Genomic DNA, 25,751 nt, shown 5'->3' with positions numbered 1-25,751 from the left:
GTTTGAACTCTGTACACATGAAATTGCTGGCAGCAGGGACTAGGACATTTTCAAAAAAGGAGGAGCAGAAAAATAAGGCTGTACTATATATTCAGTCTTCCCTCTGATATTCTGAGGGATTCAGAATTCAGCATTCAACAACAGCTATTTCACTAATGAAAAAGATCTGTTATGGCTCATGCTTTACATTTGAAGAGGACAACAAGCTTGTGAGGGAACAACTCCTGTCAGAGCCAGTTAAAGCCCTTTTATCAGGATAGACTGACTTGCATGTTTACAGTGAGTTTTCATGTGAGGAATCTCATTTCAAACAGTATATAATCACTCAAAATTTGGTTTTCAAAAAGACATAATTTTAACAGAACTTCATAAATTAGCCATTAAGATACATCTTGAACAACAATAAAACATGCCCTGGTCTTTCTGCTTTCAAGTACTGTGGTTGTAAGTGTGAGGCATTGGAAATTTTAGGTACAAATCTTTTTTAAAACGTAATTATTTCTGTTTTTTACAAAGAATTATAAAATGTATATAAGATGATGAAAAACTCATTTATCCTTTTTTAAGACTTTTATTCCTAAAGAACTTCTTGAAAAACATTATTTGAAAAATAAAAATCATAGACTCTGCAAAGTACAAAAATTTACATCTTTGCACAATTCCTGTGCTTTAGTTGTACTGTATCCATTATATACATATATACTAATTTGTGCTTTTAATTACACAACTCTAGTATAAACTTATAAAATTAAGTCTATGAGTTAACTATGCAAAAAGGATCTGGGAATTGCAGGAAACTTAATTCAACCATAAGTTAAAAAAAATAATCCCAAAATATCATTTTAGTTAGTCTACTTCAGAGCAGACTATCATTATTACAATTTAATAAACTCAAGTCAAACGTTTACAGCAAAAAATTATTCCTGCCTGCCTCCATCTTTTTTGACATTTACTAATACACATATGTGAATGCAGTATCATTCTTAGCCACAAAGAAAATCTTCCTTTATATCTGAACTCCATCATTCTTCAGACTTGCTCTTAGCACTTCAATTTCCTTCCAGTTTCTAAGACAAAAAAAAAAGAACACAAAACTCAAGGTGGACTATTTGAACTCAGTAACAAGTATTAACCTACCACATTTAGACAGACTATCCAGGATACAGAATTAATCTGACAATCTTACTCCTCTAGAGTCTGCATTCTTAGTAGTAAAACCTTACAGTTAAGAACTATCACACTTCTGTATCTGCCAAATCAATCTAGGTATTTCTTTTCTATTTCAAAAAAATTTAAGGACAAAAGGACTTAAATATGCAAATAAACCTTCATGAATGTAGGAAACCAAATCCTGTGAGGTGATTTTCATTACTTCAACCCATTATAAATCAGAAAATAAAATTTCTGCATATGGTTCTCACTCACAGGTCTGCAATGTTTTCAAGGACACTCTTGACATTTGGACATACCTTGTTGAGTGTAGATGTTACACTCAGAAGTTCTTGAAAATTTCTAGATCTTTAGGAGGTACCGGAGGTGTCTTGTTCCAGTCATCTTCAGGATAAGCTTCAAAATTGGAAGTATCCCCATCATTGGATACTTTGGGCACTATGGGAGGCTAGTCAGAAGAAGCACAACAAAAATGTCAGTAGTTTCCTCAATGAACTCCTCTCCATCATACCATTCTATAAAAGATCTATTAAACAAATGGAGTACAGATTTACAGTTCACCTCTTACCTAATAAGGAACGGCATGAGAGAGAGAAGCTTGCAGCAACACATACACATTCCTACTTTTCATCAATTTTACACTTAAATAATGTGATTAAAGACACTTAGATAATTAATACACTTTATATAGATACCTATTTTATTGAGCACTAGCTTTTCAACTAAGAATCTTCACAGCAGCATGGGAAACTGCTACCATATTGAAGGAAAAAAAAAAGCCTCCTCTTCACTGCTTTCAAATAGATTGATTGCTTTTAAAAAGGTTGAAATTACTAACTTCTGTCTACCAACTGTGATTTTTCCTAACCTAGCAATAAATTCAAGCAGGTAAAGAAATTGCTTCACCATAACTCATTTCAAAAGGATGGTTATAAAACATCTTAATTCAAACAGACTGTTTTTATGAAACTTGAAGGTGCCAAGAAAAGTATCAGTTTTTGTTTGTTTTCACAGAGGATCCTTTCAATTTCTAGTATTGCTCATCAGCTTCACAGTACCTGTAGTTTTAACTTGTCTGAAATCTAACACTGAGAATGCTCTGTGCTTCTGGCCATAAACTATGAGATAATGATCCCTTCAGGAACATTTCATTAATTGCAGGTATAAATGAAGGGGAACCCCCTTATCATCTCTTAAGGGACATTAATCTCTCTATCCTCTTCTCAGCAACTGAGAGCTTAACATGTTTAATCCAACAGAACACTTTAGAATGAGAAAACCTTATGGATGATCACTGAACTGGCTCAAAGTTATACCACAGACAAAACTATCAAAATGCTATTCTGCATATCCTCATAAAGATAAAAGTCTGGCTTCCACTAGCTCATGAGATCTTAGCTGATCTTTTGGGCTTTTCAAAATGATGTCATCATCAGTAGGTTTTCAATGGGAAGGACAGGTCCCTGTATGATAGCACTTCTAACCTTCAGTCAAAAGCAGAGTCCTAATTTTGTGTCTGGCAGTCACAGTAATACTGCCCAGATGCTGAGGAAAATGTGCAGAATTTGCTCTGCCCCTGAGAAATGTCTGCCCCACTGTGGGCAGCGCCTGGTATCCCTCCTCCCTGTAAGCATTTGGGTGGGAAAAAACCAGTTTTGTGAAGTGACACAAAAAGAAAAAAACAAGAGAGAAAGGATGATTAATGAAACAACTTTCTCCCTTTCAGCCATAGCTATTGTTTATATGACATTGATTTTAAAACCTAATTTGGATCATGAATCAATGCATAATTTATATAATAGGCAAATTCACACTTTTACCGGGAAAATGGAGCATTGTGCGCATTATTTCATATTTTCAATCTCTTCGTCAGTATGAAATCATGAAAACAAATTCTGAAGAATACAGGTGCCTCTATAAAAAACCAAGTAAAATTCTTCACATCCCTACTCTGAAGTTTAATTAAGTACCACCTCATCTTCTACCATCAAATATTAAGAAAAGTTTTGTATTCATAATAATCTGAACGCTATGGTGATTCTTTTTTGATTAATTTTTAAAATAAAAATTCCACACAAAGGATGTTTGGACCTGAGACATTTGATTGTACATCTAACAATAATTTTTAAACTATTTGTTTTTTATTGCTTTGGTCGTCATGAACATCAGAGTTTCTATATTATTAAATAGCCTATCATCTAGTTTGTGTTCTTTGTGGGTTTCAGTAAACAGAATTTATAGTAAATACCTAGAAAAATGTGACTTCCTCACAATGCATATGCATAAAAAAAAAAACAAAACTGGTTGCAGTAATGATTAAAAATAAAAAAGACCCCACACATTTAAAACCCTGTAAACTTATTTTTCTTAAAGAGAAAAGTAATCTACAGCTTTGTATTAGATATTGTTTACAAGAATACATCAAGAACATTTTAATTTATTTTTTTTCCAAGAGCTCAAGATATCTACCTGGAATTTAAGTGCAAGAAACTAATCCAAAGAAAAGAAAAACAAATGTTTAATTGGTATATGATTGACTGCATGTGATAACCTCTGCTACAGAAAACTACTGATGTAAGGATTTGTACAAGTTAGAACTCTGAGGAAGGAAAGAAAGAAGGCAGTTTTACTTCCAAAGGGCTTTAAAAAACATTTTGTAGAGTTGATAACTTTTGCAAACATCTGCCATCATACAGTACCAGAATTCAGTGCTATAAAAAGGTCTGTTGGAATTACCTTCATAAATCCTTCTCTTTCACCTTCCCTATTCCTCCTACGCCCATGTGCTTTACATTTTATTAAAACATTTACCTGAATTGAACCCTGCACAAAAATTTAAAGCCCAGAATAAAGTACTTCCATATACATAAGGACAAGGAAAAAAAAACTAAAACCAAAAACAAACCAACAAATTAGCAATCCGTCCATGTTCCCAAATAAAAAAACACAACAAGTAATCACTTACAAAACCCTGAATCCGAAAACTAAATTGTGTATTAACAAATCATCTTCAGCAAACTAAAGCAAGGATTTTTTTTAGACAGTTCGTTTATAGACAAAAATGCAAATAGACATTAATACAATTAAATCCACATTGCAAAAAGGCAAATATGCATTCAATTACTAAGTGTGCATATAGACATGTGGTTATACACACACAAACACACAGATGCAACAGCCAACAAACCTTCAACAGATCAGCTTAAATGAACAATGATTTCTCCTTGTGATGTCCTATACAGTATTTGCAGAATGTACCTTTAGTCTCCTTTGAGGTACAGCATCCCAGTCTATGGACCTGAACCATCGATGTCTCTTCACATCATCTGCTCCATTCTTTAGGGACAGAAATCAAAATTACTATTTTTCAAGCTACAAGTATGCCAAACCAGGTATTTTATTACAAGGACTGGGATATCAGGTCCATCCTTTTTCTTTCTTTCAGGTGACAATCATTAAAAGATTCTAAAGGATAAATTAATAGTGTTAATTTCCTAGTAAATCCTGAGTTCCAGCAATAAAACCCAAGTAATTTTGATTTGGGGTTTCTGTGGGCTTTTTTTATCATTCTTCTGACACAACAGAGATCAAGAACAGCTTTAAAGTACCCACAAAAGCATTCATTACAGTCCTATTTACTTTTGCTTTCACCAACATTTTAGAGAATGCCTTTTATTCAGATATACTTTCTAATTCTTGCACTATAAAAAAATAACAGAGGGCTGATGGTGCTTTAAATAAAAATAATGTCTGGGAAGTGCATAGTTTTTTAAAATATTACAGACATTTAATGCTGACAGCAAGACGTTCTCAGTACTGTTACAAAAGTAAATACATTAAAACATTTGTTTTCATTTTAGATATACAGCTAAAGGTGCATTTGCCTTGTAATGATTATTCTCTCTGGGGTGCCTGTTTTATTTATGTACATAAGAAACAAAAATGTCTCTTTTTTTTCACAATTAAGCTTGTTTCAAGCACAGACTTGTTCTCTAGGCATTTACCACTGGGGAAAAAACAGCTGGTTCTCTGTCTCAAGCCCGATCAAAGCACAGCACTCAAGACTATAGCATGTACAGCTCTACAAAACCAAGCATTATCACACATTGTTTTTTTCAGATTTATGTGGAGTGGAACTATCCATGCTCATAGCCAATGAGGCATCAAGGAGAGCAGTATCACGTAGTTCCTTCAAAAGCAGATCTGACTGAATGTTTCAACAGAAAATGTTTTGTGGGATTTACATATTTTTAAAATAATTATCACCATGGAAAAGGATCAGACACAAGTCTGACCTAGTGCTCCCACCCCAAAATCTGCTCTTAATTAGAACTGTTTTTGATTTAAGAATTTTAGTCAATTGTAGGGAAAACCCCAAAACAAACCTAAGCAACCATGGACTAAAAATATCCCCAGAAACAACACAAAACCTAGACAAACACGTATACCAAAGCCCATGTTTGAACAAATCAAGATTTGCTTTTGTTCTTGTTTTCCTTCAAAAAGATATAAAAGTTTTCACTGGTAAATGAGTTTAAAAATTTTCAGATTAAGAAATCCTCCTGAAAAAGACTACAAAGGATTCTGAAGGATAAGAAAAAACATTACTTCCTGTTTTTTCTTACCAGTCTAACTTTGTGCCATAAAAAGGCTCTAAAAGAAAACACTGGACAGCTGGTAAAAGCATTTATATTTATATTAATATGTTAAGAAAACCCTGGATGATTGCACACCTTTTACCATCTTTACCTATGTTTACCATTCAGTGTGCTTTGGGCCAAAAAAGCAAACCTCTAACATCCCTTCCCCAGAGAAATAAAAATTTTAGATGCCTCCAAAAAGAAAGATTATACAAGCTAATTTCAGTATCTACTGTCTTCATAAATCTGTTTGGATCAGGGTAAATAATTCTTCCTGGTGGAAGAGTATTTGACTGTGCTTAATCAGCCCCACCAAGACAATGACCAGGTACCACAGTACTACAACAATCCTGAGACTTTAAAAATAATTTTTAAACTTCAAGTTTGATTAGTGGTCCTTTTGGGATTAACACTGCCACAGAAGAAGACCCAAATGAGCTGGCACCCTGCACTGCATGACTTAATACCATGTTTCTGGTCCAATCTAGGTTTTCACATTAATGAACAGGGAGGTGGTGAGGGGAGAGGAAAACCACCATGAAGAGTAGCGTTAATCCAAATAGGGGAATGATTTTGGGAAACACAGAAATACACAGGCTAAACTTCGCATTTAGGATTGAATAACCTAAGTAACGTATGGGGAAATGTATGTGTTTCATGCTTATAAAACCAAAAACTCTATCAAGAGCTGGTCTGTATCTTTCTCACAGAATTCTTTCAACCTTGTGCTGTGTTACACTAAAGATTTTACACTGACCTTCATATTTCCTAGTCGTCTTGTTCTGTCAACCACAAGCAGCTTCTTAATAAGGTCTCTGAAGTAGAGAAAATATGTTCTCTGTTAAACAGAAGTAATTTATATTTGACTGTCAAGTGTTACAGAATATAGACATGCTTCCCTTTGACCATTCATTTCCTCATATTTTAGGACATTTAAGAGTAAGTAATAAAAAAGAATCTAACAGAATTCTTTCAGATTTCTTTTAGACTCTTCCAAGAAACAAAGGGAAAAAAAATCCCTCTCTCTCCTCCCCTGCCCCTTTTGTATTTTTGCATTGCCAAGTAGCGCCATTTTGTTCTTTGCTTGGCATTCCAAATCTCAAAATGGGTCTCCAATCTGTTTTTCAGAACTCAACACTAATATACAGTAAAAAAGCAGCTAAAGATGCACCCTCATGTGTATGCTAAATATCCAGGGGAACATGGAAAAGCTAGTCATCTGCTTAAAACTAGTAACATCTATAATTTAATTGAAAACAAAAAGCCTTGCTGGTTCATTGAACAGTTTCACATAAAAGTATATCAACATTTTAAGAGATTAAAAGAAGTTTAGAGACCGAAATCTCTTCCATATCAATAGCAAAGTACTTCAAATATTAAGCCCCAAACAACTATGACATAAACCAAAAGTATCATAATTTATGGAATTAGCTTGATTACTTATGAGTTGAAAGAAAAATATGGCTTCATATTTCTATAAGCAGTTACATTTTATCTCAAAGATTATTTTGCTATTTGATTTTAGAAAACTGGCATTCTGGACTAATTACATGAAGTACTAATGACAAGAAAGAACAAAAGTTTAACCATGCTTATTTCTATAATCTCAAGTATTCCTGAGAGATGACATACAGCATGAAATGATGGAGATTAAAGAGTATGGCTAGTTCAAATTTTTAACAGTATCAAAGGTTAAAAAAAGTCAACTGTTTTATTTACAGAAAAGAACACAAACATAACAATGACACCTACCTCTCTCCATCCCGACCTGTAATGTCTACTATGCCTCCCAAAAATAGCATTGTGTCACCTATCCTTGAAATCACAAGTGTGTGCAGAAAGAATATATGAATTGAATATGCTAGACTGTTTAAAAAACTTCTGCATTTGGCAGGAATACAATTCTAAAATTCAACTGGAAAAAAATTAAATTACCAGATACATGAATAAAAAAGTCCATGTAGAAAGCAGCTTTGAAAACTCTCGTGATTATTCCAGACAATCAATATTTAAATTAGATTAAATCATGTGACCAACTCCTTTCACAGTCACCTTTGCAGAAATATCCCTTTCTACTTCCCCAAAAAGACCATTCACTATGGAAGAGGCTACAAGGAGGACTATAAGCACATTTAAAATAGAAGTAGGACAGAAAAGAAATCCAGAAACCCAAAAAGAGATTCACAGAGTTTATGGCCAAAGACACTTTCCTATTCCTATAAAACCAGAAAACATTTCATGGATCATTCTTGGCTTGCTTCAAAAATTCATCATAAAACAGTTAACAGATGAGCTTACTTGCTGATATAGTGTTGTTACTAAATATGATACTTGCTGCATTGGACCAGTGAAATATCCATTGAATTAAAACAAATAATAGATAGTTTAGTAGTTCTTTGTTATATTGGCTCTAAAAAAGAATTTAAAAATTATGTTAAAATTCAATAGATATGCTGGTGTATATTTTTGAGAATCAAATTCTACATGAAGGTCTTTGCAGAGCAATAATCAGTAAAATGCTTTAACAGTGACATTTCTTTTGTAGGTTTCCAAGACTGGCTTTGCAAAGAAAAGTTTAAAAAAGCAGTAAGGAAGAGTGACATTCATGCATCAGGAGGGAAAGCAGAATTGGTACAAAGTCAGAAAGTAAAGAGTACAGGAGGGTGATAGGGGATAGGTGAGTAAAAAATGTAAATGCCTGTAAGCTCAGGCAGTACAAATCCCTAGGGAGAGAAGTGTTCTCAGAGTTCAGAAAGAGAAACAGTTCTTTGTGCCTCAGAACAGAGAGTTAAAACATTGTATACCACTAATACCTCAGACACAGTCTGGATCTCATAGCACCCAAGGCAGCCTTCTTTCTGGCTGAAATACTTATTGGAAGAAGAGAGAGCAAACAGATGGGTAAGAAGGTAAGAAGTAGACTGCCTTCACTGGACAAAATAATCTTGGCACTTGCTTTAAAAGGTAATGATGCAGAGATGTTCAGTTCTGCATATCATGGTTTAAAAGAAGGAAGAGGGGCTGACATCCAATACATTGTGTTCACAACTCACTGCAGAAAGCAAGTGAAGCCACAGAAGTAGTGTGGCCAGCAGGACAGAACAATGATTGGCCCTCTCTACCTGTAAGTGGTGAGAGCACACCTCGTGTTCCTGTGTCCTGTTCTGAGCCACTCACTTCAAGAAAGACATTGAGATGATGGAGTGAGTCCAGAGAAGGGCAATGGAGCTGGTGAAGGATCTGGAGGGTAAGTCCTACAAGGAGTGACTCAGAGAGCTGGGATTGTTTAGCCTGGATAAAAGGAGGCTCAGGGGCGACCTCATTAGTCTCTGTAACTGCTTTCACTATATTGGATGGGTTGTTAGTGATGATAATCTAATTTGAAGTGTTCTCCCTTCTGATCACAACATTATAGTTCAGTGCACAGAATACCACAAGAGATAATCAGTTTTCTGTCCAAGACCAATTGGATTATAGGAAGACCAGATAATGAGACTAAACTGTGTGGAGCTAGTAAGAGGAAACTGCTACGAAGACACAAAAATATGAGACGCTAGTCAGCTTAAGGGGAAGCAGACATGCTTCATTCAGTGCATCCAATGATTCAGTGGAGGCTTAAAAAAACCCAAAAAACAACAAGAACAAAAAACTTTCTCAAAAGATTAGTTTTGCTTGTATCTGTTTAACCAGTAGTGACAGTAAACAAGTAAAAATTATTTCAGCTATGGAATTTTCAAATAGGAAAAAAACCTTATTTTGTCTGCAGTACACTTTTAACAATTGCTAAATACTGAGCATTAAATCCACATTACATGTGTATGTAATACTCCATATTGAACTGGACCCCTGCTATCACAAATTTAAGTTGACTTTACACTAGAACTTCTGAAGTACCAGAGTTTGCACAAGTAATTATGCTGAGAGTAATTTAAGTGGTATGTATCTATAGACAGAAACAGTTTAATGCTCTCTTCCCGCTCTCCTAATATTTGCTCAGATTATCTCATATTATTCCTCTTGACCTTCTTACAGGACATGCCAACGGGGTATCCACAAGGTGGACAAGCATTTAATAACCCATAATACACAGAAAAGACATTATCTTACAACTGTATCGCCACCTTGAAGTCTACCAAATATATAAGTTTATTTGGACTGAAAGTATAAATGTAACATAAAATATTTTCCAACATGATGCTTCAGAAAATCAGAATCTGAAATCAGGTCTTCTAAAAAGATTTTTTTTAAAACAGTGCTCAGGAGGTATTTAGAATAGAAAAGACAGTGTTGGAAGTCATGGACTTACTTTACATATAAATCCAAATGCCTCGGGAAATCTATTTTGCCAGCAAGAATCTTCTGATATATACCAAATGGATTGTCATCAAAAAATGGAGGAAACCTATTTTAATACAGAAAATTTTCAGACATTAGAAAAAGAAGTTTTAAAAATTTACTAAGCAACATTATGTTATAGCAATTCCCCTCAGAAATAATTGATTATGTTTCTCTTTTTGGGAGGACACTACCAATCAATTACTATCTTGAACAATAATTTAAAGAATTTCTTTAAAACAGAAAACATTTTTGTATGCAACACTCTGAATACAGCATTAAAATTTAAATATAACAACAGAATGGAAAAATATAAAATTGCTACATAATTGCAGCAAAAATATAATTTATGAAAAAATTTTCAGTGTTAAAAGTAAAAAATGCTTTGCTTTTATCTCTAAAACCCAGGGATATGCTCTCCAAAAGAGCATTACCATTTTTGATCTTGGTCTGTAACTGCCGGCACACCCTTATTTACCAGCTTCTTTCTAAAGTGTTATCCAGTTCAGTTATTTGTTGTACATCTTGAATTCAAGTATATGTTTTGCTAGATAAGGTTTCTGAAACAGTCAGACTGCTCACAACTCTCCAAGTGCAGCTGCCTTTCTGTGTGGGACAGATAAAGTTTTCATTTCATAATCTTCCCCATGATGAATAGTAAATTAACATGTAATTAAAATTCTACATTTATGTCTTCTATGAAGTTCTTCATGAAGTTATGAGCTAACAGAGAGACTACTTCTTGTTGTACAGCTACAGTAAAAATTGAAAGTTTTCTGCTGTGCTTCCTTTACTAGTACAGTACACCCCCGATGGCTGCAAGAGGTGTATGAGTACAGCCAGTACAGGCAGCAGAGCCCAAGCACTGACAGCTTTCTGAGTGTCACTCATGCTCTCAAAAGTTACCACAGGAAACCTTCTGAGGGAATGGAGTAACTCATTCCGTAATCTCAGTCCTGTTCTGCCGTCCATAACATGACCACAACAACCTCCTGACTATGCTTCTGCTTCAAAATCCCCACAGAATGTAAAAAATCCTGCAACTTTTGAGTGTTGACCATATTGAGAACATCCAACCACTATTACAGTTTAATTAACGTATTTTCATATCTCCCTAATGTAATTACTTTCTCAGAGGACTTAACTGTGTGCATACACACACAAATACAGTGCTTGTGGCTTTGGGAATCACTGATAGCACAAAAACAAGCATGAAAACAAAATTTCTTCACTTCAGGCTCTTTTTTAAATTTTACAGTAGTCAAACTAGCATATCATTCAAGAAGTAATATACATTATTTCCATTATGTTTTCAGAAGTATTGATTTCTTCATTATTCAGCTGATGATCAAATGGATTAGCATTCCCTTTGAAATACTGTAAATTTTGGCCACAGTAATAATCATATTCCATCAGAATAATTAAAGGTGTTTGCAGGTTTACGGTAAAAACCCATAATAATTCAAAGCACTGAAAAGCATGACTAAACTACCTGGTTAGGGAAAGACTAAAGGACATTTTTGTTGGTGTTCAGAAAGTCAGGAGTACTTTCTTTATGAAAAACTATTTCCCAGCTAACTGGCAAGTGGAAGAATCTCAGGAATAATAACTTGTGCTATTAAAAATTCCTGCTTTGACATTAAAGAACAAGGTAAACATGATTGCTATTTAATATGCACAATTTTTCCCCACACAAGAAAGACTATCATATAGGTTTTTTTTAGTCAAGCAACCTAAATATTTATTATTCACATTCTCCACAGCAAATTGACAAATTTTCTATTTATTACCTATTAGAATCTATAAATGCATAAAGCAATTTAAATTATATTTTTAACTATGTATTACAAAGCTACCAGCTGCAGTAAGCAGATTACTGTACATTACCAAGGTGTGAAATCAATAATAGAAGTACATATAATTTTTTTTCCTATTTACATTGCATTGTTTTAATTTGCTTTCCCACTCTGCAAATCCAAAATTACTATGTCCAGAGTTCTTGTGAAAAATTTAAAATCACAGTTGGCTGTATAGTAATTTTATGGCAATTAAAGTGCATTTGAATTCTATGCAAAATGACAACAGCTTTGAAAGATTACAGAGTTGTCTCATGGACAAACCAAGTAACTTGATTTGGATACTTTTTGTAACTGTCAATCTTCCACACAGCACAGATTTTAGACAAAACAACACAAGTATTGTGCTGGAAGCTACCTAATAAATCAACAAAAATCCCCTTGAGCTTCAGGCTTTCTTCACACCACAACAAAAATACAAACAGCTGCCTTTTCACCAACCGAAAAGAAGCTACAAAAAATATCATCTCTGTAAATGGGAGAACAGCTGCAAACCATTCCTTTTGCTAACTGAAGCATAACAATGGCATGGACATAAGTTTCCAAGACAGTTCGAAGAACAGAAGTTGTAAAATCTCGAGGGAAAACAGGCAGGTCTGAGAATATGAAACTGCAGACAGGAACGATTAACCCACCTAAAATGCCAGACCCACACATTACATACGACAACCAAAGCAAAAAAAACCCAAAAATCCCATATTAATACACAAAATTCATATTAGCTGCATATCTGTTAACAGTATAATTACAACCTAACTTATCTGATGTTAAATAACAAGTGTATTTTTCTTTGCATTAAATTGTAACAGAACTCATTTACTCAAAATCAATAGATGCTTTTGCATTGACAGTTTGTTTAGCTTGTTTAAATTAACTCCATGAACTTGGTATTATTCATCTGTTAAATTTTCTTCTCACCCTTGCTTCTCCCTGCTCCTTCCCCTTTCTATATACAGCTACGTTAAACCTAAACAGGACCTTGTCTTAAACTTAGTTTGTGCAGAAGAAGAATTCAATGGGCCTCCGGAGATTAAGTTAGGGAAATAAGACACTCTGGAACAGGAAGGTGTGGGTTTGTTTGTTTGTTTTTAGAGAGGCCATTTCCTTACACACACACACACACCTACCAATTCTTTTCGGCTTCAGAGAGACTAACTTCAGGAAATAATCAAATGTCTTACATTAATTTACTTGCAGACAGTAACAGTCCTGAAGTCAGGTTTTGTTCACCTTCAAAATATTTTCAGATTTCTTACATCTTCTTTGGATTTCAAATTATAAAGTTAACTAGGACTGCTGCTGTAATAAAAGCCTTGATAGTAAATATCTAGCCATATCTTGAGCTGGTGAGGAAAAGTTTTTCAAAATACTATTGCCAATAACAGCAAAAAGTTGATAAAATGCTAAAAGCATACATTCATTGTGACAATCTTCCCACCTAAAGGAAATACATACAAGCCATAATCCCTGCCCTCCTTTAATCCTCTAAAAAAATCCTAAGAAAGTAGTACACTCCCATCTTAAAAAAGCCCAAATTCAACAAGAGACCCCCCAAAAAACAAGCCTCAAAACAAACACCCCAAACAAGCAAGCTTGTATGGAGTCCCTATGCCAGCTTTGAAAAGCTTTGACCGAATGCTGCTGTGTTTAATTTTTTAGTGTTGGATAGAGTCCCTATCCAAAGCAGCATTCAATCATTACGAAGAGCATGTCTATACAAGTACTGCTAAAAAAAAAACCTTAGCAAATCACACACAGAGCAGACAGCTGCTCTGTCCATCAGCCTATATAAAACCTCACTTGACTTTTAGGACAGTGTAAGCCATCTCTACTGGTTAGAAGCCTCTAAAAGCCGAAGTGTTCATATTAAGCCACCATCCTCCCATCCCCCCCCTCTGAAATCCAGGTCTCATCCCTTGAGCCAGACAACATCATGACACAGAAGATCCTACACAGAAACAAAGCAGCTGCTCCCTTTTTTAATGAACAATATTATTTATGAAAACAATAGAAAAAAAACCTAGTAGAATATACAGAAGTCATACTTCAGCACCCTGCGGTCTTGAGGTCTCAGTGACTCCAAATATCTTGCTTGATCACCGACGGTAGTCAGTATGTTACCTTTGTAAACCATATTTCTGTTAGTGGTCTAGTGGAGAGAATCCTCCCAACATTTCTGTAAGGCATGCAAATAAATAAGTCCAATATCCACTCACACTGAGACCATACAGACCTAACAGAGAGTGGTCCCACTGAAATCCATGGCAGGAAGGTAAATCACAGCTGGGTGACTGCAGCACCGGTAGTCATATTGCCCAGACACTAAGTCTTCCTGCTGTCTAAGACTAAGATTAGTGGCAACTAGCTCGCTGGGAATCTCTTTTTTCTCTCTGAGAAGGACTCTTTGGACCAACTTGGGCTGCTCACCTTACCGGAAACAATGGAAAAAAGGTGAAGCCTGGTCTCTGTACGAATCAGCCTACATAAATAACAACTTCATATCAGACCAGTCAGCCAAGCCTGCTTGGGTCAGCCAGCAACTGTTTTTATTGCTTTTCTGTCTACAAACTGCCACGAGATTCAAAGTCAATGCATATGCAAGCCTTCAGGAAGGCAAGAAAGCAAGCAGTGGGTAGCAATGCTGTGCTAGGTAAAGTTGTGCTGCTATTGAGTGAACTTCACAGCAGTACCCTGCAATGGATCAGAGCTCTGAAGTGACCACCCATTCGTCAAGGGAGCTACTTGCTCAGGCAAACTTACAAGCTTGTCCAAACACTGGAAGAGTCAGCAAAGTCACTTTGAAATGACAAATGCACAGAGAAAGGATGGCTAAGTCCAAGCAAGGACACTGTTCTGATCATTCTACAAGGCTGCAGATTTATAAGGAAAGGCCACAGAGGACACCTGATACACCCAGGGACCAAGAAGGTGTAGAGTGCACTGGGCCAGGTATCAGGCATAAGGTATGAAACTACGAAGAAGGTGGAACTATGAAATCAAACTGATGAAATATATTATGCTTCTTCAGAAGCTATGAAAGCCTTGCTTTCATCTGCATTTGTCTGATAGCACCCACCACAGAAAAGCCAACTGCTTTCAAAAATCCAAACCTTTTTTCAAGTACCCTCAAACAACACAGCCAAGACAAAAAAAAGTAAAAGGAAAACCACACAGATGCCTTGTGTAGCACACAAGCACAATTTTACATTCTACCTAAATCAGTTATTTATTTTACTAAAAAAAAGAATTATTTTTATTTTTTGAAATCAGAGCAAATTGAGACAAACTACTTTTATCTAACTAATACTAACAGGCAATGAACAGTTAATTATATTAATTAACTGTTAACAAACCATTTCTTCAGTTTGAATTTGTATCTTCTGAAAACAATGCTTTATCAAAAAAATTCCAAAACCGCAAAAGCAGCATTTGAGCAAACTGATTTCAAACAGACCTATAAGGCTTTTCACTGTTTTTCTTCCTCTGGTTTAAAGAAAACCAGTGCTCAGTTGTAATACAAATTGTATTAATAAAAGTCTTCCTACTTGCCACTGTGCATTTTTACAGACTACAGCTCCCACTGTAACTAGGATTTCCCTGTGCTGGAAATTAATTACAGAAGTAGTCCAGTTCTTTAGCCTTTAAAAGTAAAGTACCTCGTGAATAAAAATCTAAACTTCAGCAAAACCTCAATTTCCAAAACACATAAGGAAAAGAGAAGCTGTTGAAGTCTTAAGCAAAAAAAAAAACCAAAAAAAAACCCCAAAAAACCCCAAACCAAACAGAAAAAAACTCAAAACAAAACCAAAAAACTCAAAACTCTAAAACATTCCCACAACAAGTGATATATGTTGTTTTGCAAAGCTTCCTGATTACTATCTTCAAAGGCAGAAATTAAACCAGTAAATCAATAATAAATTTAGCCCAAATTTGCTAATCCAAATATTGTAAACAGAGCTAGAAAATAATTCTGTATTACATAATATTGCTGTGATATAGTAATTATCACTTACCCTGACAACATCTCAAATATAAGAATTCCTAGGGCCCACCAATCCACTGCTCTTCCATGGCCTTTACTTTGTATAACTTCTGGTGCAAGGTACTCAGGAGTGCCACAGAGAGTCCACGTTCTGGTTGTAAAAGAAGGAAAAAAAAACACAAAACAAACAACAAAAACAGATCAAAGTGAAACTGAAATAACTGTAATAGGAAAAACACACACATAAGAACTACCCAACATATACCTATGAATTTACTGTACAAAGAAACACAGAAATAAGCCCTCTACAAGATCTAAACAGACTGCTTTGATGATGTTCTCCAATTCTCCTGGAACAGAGATATATGCAAATTAAGAAACTTCCAGTCTCAGAAAATACCTGTGCACTGAGCTTCCCAGCAGGTGCTGTGGTACTCTACCCATTAGACTATACATTGTTTTGAATTATTAACAGTGTTTTTTATGGACTACTTCTGACAGGCCCAGCAGAAGACAAGCTTAATGGCCTTTTCCATCAAAACAAAGTTTCATTTAGGAAAAAAAAAAAGGGAAGGAGGGAATTTTTAAAGCAGTAGTAGTTTAAATCAGTAAATAATAGCACATGCATAAAGATTTGTTTTACAATCTAAGTAGTTTTTCAAATAGTATTGAAATCTAACCTGTCATCACTTCCACAATGTTCATTAAAAGGGAAACATTTTGCATTTTTAGTTATTTAAAATATTTAAAAGGTGTAGTTAAGCATGTGTGAGATAAGTAGGCAATACTTTTTGTGATCTATTTTAAAGTAATTTTTAGTCATAGCTTTCTATGGTAAGGTCAGAATAAAACTGTTATATTGCTAACTAATTGAAGGTCAAGTTCTATAAAGACAGGAAACAAACTGAGGCTAAGCAGTTTACAAAGACCAAATTACATTTGAAAAGAAGAATATTCTGAAATAATTTCTTCCGGAAATGTGAACTTTTCTTTGTAAAAATGCCCATGTAGAATTTGCCTGGCTTCACACCCTTGACATAGGTTCAAATATACACTTGAGAAAAAAATGTGCTCTCATTGTGAATAAATTACCCTTCCCTAGCAGCAAGTCAGAAGATGAAACTTTGAAAATGTGCTCAGCAATTCAAGAGAAATTGAAATCCCAGCACAGAATAAGAAAGAAAACTGCATCACATTTTAGAAGGAGCTCTAGTAAAATATGACAAAGAATGTAATCACAAATGGTCACTGCACATGATATCTAACTTGCACCAAAAAAGCCTGAGTGTTTGTGAGAGGAAGAATTTTCTCCAATCGAACTGGTAACCCACTCCTGAACAAATGCATTAAAGAAGAACAGCAATCGCTTTCAGACGTAATACGAATTCAGTTTCTTTTTTTCTGAGAATGCAGGGAAGATGATTGTTCCACCCTACTCTGTGCTGATGCAGCCTCACCTTGAGCCTTGTGTGCAGTTTTGGGCACCACAATGTTAAAAAGGCACTAAGCTACAAGACAATGTCCTAAGGAGGGCAATGAAGATGAAGGGTCTGGAGGAGAAGCCTTAGGAGGAGGGGCTGAGGGCACTTGGTCTGTTCAGACTAGAAGAGACGGGAGACCTCACTGTGGTCTTCAACAACCACACAGGGAAGCAGAGCAGCAGGCACTGATCTCTTCACTCTTATGACCAGTGAGCGGACTCAAACATAATGAAGGCGAGTCAGGGGAGGCTTAGGTTGGATATCAGGAAAAGGTTCTTCACCCAGAGGGTGGCTGAGCACTGGAACAGGCTCTCCAGCGAAGGGATCACAGCACCAAGCTTAAGAAAGTTCAAAAAGCGACTAGAAAATGCTCTCAGGCACATGGTGTGACTTCTGGGGATATCCTGGGCCAGGCCAGGAGTTGGATTTGAGGATTCTGATGGGTCCCTCCTAACTCAGCATATTCTGTGACTCCTTGCAATATTTTAAAGGGAGCTTTTGGGTGGTTCTTTTTTTGGTTGGTTGTTTTTTTTTTAAGCCTTGAGCATTTGATTCATAAAAATAAGATAAATGAAGGGAAGCTGTACAGTTAGTTAAAGCTTTAGATGAAGAATTATGACTTGAATTTCTTTAAGCTTCAGTTTACTATGGCAAAAGCCAAATTACTCCAGCTAAACTGTCAGAAGCATTAGGCACACTTTGCATTCAATGTGCTTCAAGGTTCTTGAAGCTACATCTGTAAGTGTAAAGAATACATTTTTATTTTTATCATGGATTTATCTAAAAAATATAAACTCTCATTTTCCAAATCAAGCATACTGAATTTTTACATACAGTGCTGCTTTACACTACTGCCATCTAGCAGCTACCTAGATCAGGACTATGGAATTAAGACTAACAGTAAAGCTCTGTCATCTTTTAAAACAAAGTACTTCTCCCTCTCCCAAATTTAAAAAGCTGTATCTGTCACGTGACCTAATCACACTGATTTAGGCAGCTATGCGAATGAAGCAGCTGACAGTTTTACTGTGTTTTTATTCAAGCAAGAGGAAAACAGTGAATGTAACTTGCCAATGCAATTTGAAGTTTCCTAGCCGCACTAGGAAATAAAATTTATTACCACCACATTAACTACTTCCTTAATTTCAATCAAGAAATGTATGTTTACTAATTACACAAAAACTTGGAACTCATATTCTTTTTTAAGATATGCATTTATGCTGTAAGATCACGACTTGGGTTTCCTCTTTTGTTGGCCATGAAACAGACTACTTAGTATTCTGGAAAACATATCAAGTAGATGCTACAAAAAGATAATATTTTAAATTATTTTTTTATCATTACTATTTTATGGTAATTCCATATTTATCTGAAATTCCAGACAACTTACTTGAAAATAAATTACAATGAAAAAAGGTAAGAATAGATGTTCCCTTCAAACTGCTACAAAATATTCACTGTTCTGAATTTTCAAGATAAAAACTGAAATACAAGAAAGTGCTAATTGATAAGCTTGAATATGTAATTTTAAAACATGAAATATAGAATCTACTCTGGTTTAAAAGGTAAGCTACAAAATAATTTTGTGAAACTATTGAAGAGTACCGTGTGAAGAAGGTCAGTCTTGATGGTTAATGTGTTTCAGCATTCTACACCATCCAGAATCCACCTCTGTGTACTTTACAAGCTTTCTGCATATGAGCCAGATTTGTTTAGATATTCCGGCAGTTTCTCCATAATTATAGTTAACAAAGATTGTTTTGCATGTAGCCAGCAAAAATTTGTTCTGCAAGACATTCTTGCTGCTTCTACAGTGACAAGAAGTACACTTTGCAAACTAGACTGTGTCTTACACAGTCTCTCTTCATTCCACTGCATAGAACAGACATGAGGCACATCCAGCCTTTGCAATAATGCAGAACTATTCCCAATATGTTTAAGATTAATCACTTCTGAAGTTTCTAGAAAGACTGACAGGTAATTCTTTTTTTAGGAATGCAAACTGAATAAACAAAAATTAACAGTGAATAACATTCCAGAAAAAAAGAAAAAAGAGATCACTCAAGTCCTAATTTTACCTATAACATTTATAACTTTCTGAGTGAAATCTGTCCATTAAAAAACCCATAAAATTCCATGCAGATCAGTTTTGTGCTTCTCTGAAAGAACATGGGAATTAAATGCCAACCCCACAAAAAAATCCCAAAAAACCCCAAACATCCAAACCAAAAAAACAACCAACCAAAAACCACAAAAAAAAAAGGAAATCAGAACAGAAAAAAAATTTTAATAAAAATACTATACCCAAAAAGTGGTATTTGCGTTTCAGAAAGAGAAAGGTCTACCAACGTAACAGTTGTAACATTCAAAGGAAATCCTTTTTACAGCCTTCAGGTAACAGTAATTTAAAAAAAAAACACCTCCCCAACTTTCTCCTTGACATTGCCCTTTTTTAGAAGTAGTGGCACATCTATTTTATATGAATGTACTTACAAGAAACTGAAAAGGTTATTAAGTCTTCAGTTAAGCAACATCAAGGTGGAAAAGAGAAGAAATAAACAGCAGCTGAGGCAAAGACACACTGTTTTGGAGAAAAATTTAGAATTTTAAAACATACACTATGAGTAAAAAGGGAGGAACAAGGAAAAACAGAAGGACATACCAACAAGGAACAGAAGGAGCAAATAAAACCTCCTCTCTTTCCTCTGTCTCTAAAAAGAAAACATGAAGAGTCGAGCCCTTCAGAAATTTTACTAACAGGAAGGTACAGGCGCAGGCTGCTTTCCAAGGTGGGAACATGAGCTATGAGCCAGACACTCTTTCTGAAGAGCAGCTTAACTGTAGAGGGACATGGTGAATATTTCATCCCTTCACACATGGCAGTGGGAAGAAAGGAAAATGTCTACAGAAAAACCTCAAATTAGGCAGCTACAGAAGCATTCCGTGAAATATTATATATCTGGAATCTGAGATCATATCAAAAGTCTTCTGCAGACAATGTTTTCATTTATGTATGTCTTATGTCTTCTTTCTAGGGATGTCTCTGCTGATTCTGAGAGCAGGTTATCTCATGATGTTTGAAGAGAATACTTCATGTCTTCTTTTTGCCATTCATGTATGCTGTGCATATACTCGCATCTCTACACTCAGATACCCATACACAGAAGATTCATGTGTACAGACATTTGCCATGCATAAAAATGACAATATTTCCGATAATTTTTATAAAATAGGCTATGCCATAAACAAAAACACCTACTGGAGCACACTAGTGAATAAAGAGCTGTGTATTTTTACAGTGACAAAACCAACATTGTGAAGATTACTTCAGCTAGTGGGGAGAATACTATGTAGTTCCAAAAAAACCCAAAAACCCAGTAACACAAAAAACTAAACCAGATTTGCATAGGTGCAACCTGTGCAATCTTTGCCACCTGTGCTCTAATTGATAATGTTTTTGCTCATTTCAATTTTGTTACCTGTTGTACATTTGAAGGAAAATCAACTGTGAATATAAAACTACTATAATCTCGTATGATTCAACACAAACTGATCAACTCCACTGCCCCCCCAGCAATATGGAAAATACAAACCAAATTAAAACCAGTAGTGATAACTAAGTTCAATATCCTAAAATATATTTGAACGAATTTGCTCTTAGAGATTCATCTACCAGGTTGAAAAATACACTCTGATATGAACTATCACCTTATTTAATGAAGGGTTACTTCTCTTGTGCTTTAAACATACAGAAACACAAAACAAGAATTACCACTAAGTGGCAGTATTTACATATAAAGAGCAAGTCATAAGTACTTGTATGAAAATGTCTTATAAAGAGACAGTACTACTTTCTTACAAGGAAGTACGTTAGCTCTTCTTGCAAAAAGTTTTTTTGCTTTAAAAACAAAGTATTAAAATGAAAGCCCAGCAGTTATAGGCCTTTTTGCTTGCCCAGTGAAAACTGAATTCATATACTCATAATACAATTCTATGGTTTTAAAACAGATTTTCAGACCTTAAAGGTGAATAGAACTTTTGATTCTACTTTGTGATTTCATTGGTCTCATCTAACTTTTATTTCATAAGGGATGCATTAAGCAGCTTCCTCAGATCCACTCATGTTATCGATAAGTAAAACCCTACAAAAGGAAGGCCTTGTAAAATCATGGCTCAGGCCTGTTACTTTGGTTAACTAGAAAAGGACTGTGGGAAAGTGACTCAGCTGAGTTAGGGGTAGAGAAACAAGTTATGTAACCATGGCATGTTCACATTGTGGCTTATGGTGGTTGAATTATGTTTGCTATGATTTAAAAGTATGTAGCTGATAATGGGCTAACTGCTCAAAAAGGCCTGGTTTTTGCAATAAAGCAGCTCTCCTTTGCACCTGCCTGGGGACTCTGCGTCACTATGAACCCTCACCCACAGACTCTCATTTCAAATTGACTTTGTAGAACTCTCCTCACACACAGACCCATTTGTTGCTAAAGCAGCATCAAACAGGTTGATGAGTGAAGAGGACAAACACCTATGCAAGACCTAACTCAGCACTGTGCTGCCTCAATCAGAACAATCAAATACAGTCTCCCTCAAGAGATGACTCAAAGGCATAACATCAAGCCTTGTCACACCACTCTTCTGATACAACAGGCTGGTTTCTACCACCCTCTTCTTGAATCCCAATGCTCTTGCTTACTCTTAAAAACATATTATGGTCTTGGAAGAGTAGTCCAAACAGAGAAATCACTGGGGGGGGAGCCTCTGCATTATCAAAACTTATATATGTAACTAAAGCTGGCAGTAATATAGAAGCTGGATCTAAATAAATCAATTCTGCTGAAGCTGGCCTTATGGTTTCTGCCAAGATTTTCGCAGTTTCATTTTCGACACAGGCTAGTGAAAACTCTGTATCCAGTTTTAAAATCACTCTTCAAAAATCTCTAAAAGGGAACTAGAAGGAAACATGAGTTATAAAACATATTCATTATGTATGGAGGATTAATTTATGTATCTTAGTATTTGTTCATATTATTTTCCTGAACTCTCTTTTTACAACATGATTGGTGAAAACTTAAACAAAACCAGCCATATAAAAATATTTTTCTGTCATTGCTTATGTGTGATATTGCTCCTGGTTATACCTAAGGGGTAATACTGGTTTCCATACAGCCACTTAAAGATTATAATTTCCTTCATATTAAAGGATTTGACATGTGGACCACATGGAGTGTTAAATCAAATGCTGAGCACCTGAAATCAAACATTTTTTCTAGCAGTTTAGCATGCAATATGTAATAACCAGAACAAAACCTGACTTACCTGTCCACCAGTTTTTTTGCAAATCCAAAGTCAGTAAGCTTGATATGTCCTTCTTTGTCTAGTAATATATTTTCAGGTTTTAAGTCTCTGTAAACTATTTCTTTGGAGTGTAGGTATTCTATTGCACAAATAATTTCCGTCGAGTAAAACAGTCCTGTGCTGTTGTTGAAACGTCCCATGTTGCGCAGGTAACTAAAAAGTTCCCCTCCTGGTACATATTCCATTAGCATATATAAAAAACGTTCATCGTGGTTGGTCCAAAATCTGTAACAAAAGTATTGTTTTACTGAATAAAGAAATTATGTCTTCGATTTGCTTTACAAGTATATGTCTGTAAAATGGCCTCTGCCACCTCAACCATGTAAATAATTAATTTCTGATTCCTTGTCTTCAAACATTAAAACCCCCAAGAATCCAGCAGGACTATGTAAGACATTTGAGTAACCACCTTAACCTACAATACAAGATCAGATAGTTGAGGCTAAGTACAGCACAGGACAAGGAAAAAAACCCTAATTGATAGATTCTATTTCATCATGCAAAACAGGTCTCTTCTAAGCACCAAATAAATGGCCTGATATCAAGACCAGACATTATTTACACACCTTGCATTTTATATTATCAAGCATTACCAAAGTGATGCGTGTGAGCAGAATATGCTTTTGTAAAGACTTTCATGACAATATGTTCAAAACCAAGACATCAAAGAGTGGTCCTCCAGTTCTATGCCTTGCTCCCCAGAGATACACAATCCCACCTAAAGCATCAGATGATAACACTTGATCTTCTATGGCGTCCTTACAAAAGCAAAAATGATAGCAGAAGAAGATACATTTCTGTACCTAAGAATTAATCCAAGGATAGCTACCTTCCATTCTCAGACTACCACCTTTAATTTAAGAGCCATTTCTGTGGTAGCCAGAGAAACATAAAGAACAGGTAAAGATGAAAGAAAATAGTTATATGCGGCTTTAAAATGCTTCATTACAGAATATAGGAATCTTCTCTTCCACATTCCCTAAATAATCTTGTATTTCATCCTACCTACTTTAAACAAGTCACCACGCCCCTAAATGTAGCTTAACAGTTAAGAAGAAAACAAGTAAGTGGTAACATCTGGAAGAACACTGCCATTTAAAACAAAGAACTATCCCTAATTCCGTAATAAAATATGGAGAACACTGTATCCTTACCTACCTTATTGATACAGTGAAACAAGAACAGAAGCTTCTTCAGCTTCTAGTCAGTGCTTCTGCAGTACCCCAAATACCTCATGGTTAACCAGGGCATAGAGCCTTAGGAAAGATAGGCAGAAACTGACCTCCACAACACCTGAATGACTTTTACTCCAGAAGATTTTAGCACTGAGGCAACCAAGGGAACAAGACAGACTAACAGACATCAGACAAACAGACAGCTCTTCGATTCCCTCAGTGGTGGAGAAAGCAGAGCCCAGGCTTGTCTTATGCTCTTATGCAACTTCTTCCCTATCACAGCCATCGATGAACATCATTAATTGGCTATTGATGATGTTCACAGTATCTTTAAGGACTACACAAAAACACTCTGAAAATGTATTTTATGTAATTAGGCAAGGCTATACCTACAAACAACAATGAAAGAAGAGCAGAAGTGGGTGAAACAAAGCAAACCACATACATATGGTAGAGGAAGAGTAAAATCTGACAATACAGAGGGGGGAAAAATGGAACTCCTACACCATTAAGCACAGCATTGTTACCAGAATTAATTTCTTAAAAAAATTACTCTTAACGGTTTGTCTATAAACAGAAAAATGGATACATTATTTAGTACACATGAAAGAGCAAAATGAAGAATTTCTGTACTTGCAATTCAGACTGCTTTAAATGGTAATGTAATACAAAAAGAAGAGAAAAAAATCACAGAAGCTGTGATGAGAATAACGTGTGTGGCGCCATTAACTCTACAATTCAGCTAGCTACATAAACTTGAGATGGCATTGTGAACTCCTACAGACAAACAATCTGTTTCAGCTTATACAACTACAAGACATAGTTGATTTATTAGTTGATTTATATTAATTCTTCCTCTCTTCAAAAACATGTCAACATTACATCTCACTACGAAGAGCTGTACCACAATAAGTATGACACATTACTCAATTGTCAGTAAAGATTGCCTAGGAACTTCCAGTGATAAGTTGCTGCAAAAGCACCTAAGAAGCGTTTAAAAAAAAATAGTTCAAAAAAGTACATAGATGAATAACTCCAGTGTCTACAGCAAAACTGTACCTCCCTATATTTAGAACAGGTATTTCTCAAAAGGAAAAGGAAAAAAATATTCAATTTTTCACATATAGGAAGACATACGGAATTTCCAAACACCAGAAAACAATTATGTGCAGCATTACTTTATAATTTTCCATCATAAAATCCTGAAATACTATGCTGCACTGACACCAAAGGTCAATGCTATCTGTGTTAAAAATGGTGAAGCTAACTGAAAACAAAAATCAGACCATGTAGATAACACACTTTTAAAGGCATTAAAACGGAACTATATAATTTTCCCCTGTTTTTGTTAAACACTTATAGTAAAACAATTAAGAGATAAACAACCAAACATATATTGGGCAGGAGGTGGCTGACAAAACCTTTTAGTCACACAAAAACCTGCAGAAAGGGTTATTTATGATACCATCTAGTGATAATCATCCACAAAGGCTTGTTTAACCTAAAGCATATAAATATCTTTGTGACCTAAATTTTAACAACTTCACTTCAGCAATGTTGCTTGGAGTCTCCTCTGACAAGGGAAAGAGGCATCATACGGGCAATTAAATGAGCACAGCTGATGCAACACACCATTGGACATTTCAACAGAAAAAGCAGACCTCTAGAAGACATGAAAAATGTTTGCTTTGCATACAAAGAGAACTATCTGAATTGTGTCCTTTGGCAACCTGAAAAAACTGATATTTTGTAAA

The 25,751-nt window shown here is 35.4% G+C and overlaps 1 protein-coding gene across 1 annotated transcript in view; it reads right to left on the bottom strand.

Moving 5' to 3' along the window:
• Positions 1-903: 903 nt before the first annotated feature.
• The window catches only part of PRKX (protein kinase cAMP-dependent X-linked catalytic subunit), a gene marked incomplete at its 5' end in the record, with an annotated part of 52,335 nt that continues 27,487 nt past the window's right edge, over positions 904-25,751 (bottom strand). The window contains 7 exons of the mRNA XM_084226492.1: positions 904-1,067; positions 1,470-1,618; positions 4,429-4,506; positions 6,568-6,625; positions 10,117-10,212; positions 16,015-16,134; positions 22,784-23,047. Coding sequence (XP_084082618.1) covers positions 1,493-1,618; positions 4,429-4,506; positions 6,568-6,625; positions 10,117-10,212; positions 16,015-16,134; positions 22,784-23,047 — 742 coding nt within the window. The 3' untranslated portion in view covers positions 904-1,067; positions 1,470-1,492. The remainder of the gene's footprint in view (positions 1,068-1,469; positions 1,619-4,428; positions 4,507-6,567; positions 6,626-10,116; positions 10,213-16,014; positions 16,135-22,783; positions 23,048-25,751) is intronic.

The sequence above is a fragment of the Fringilla coelebs genome, assembly GCF_963513975.1.
Source record: "Fringilla coelebs genome assembly, chromosome: 2".
NCBI lineage: Eukaryota > Metazoa > Chordata > Aves > Passeriformes > Fringillidae > Fringilla > Fringilla coelebs.
The sequence above is the reverse complement of the archived record's forward strand: the minus strand, read 5'-3'. Positions and strand labels throughout refer to the sequence as shown.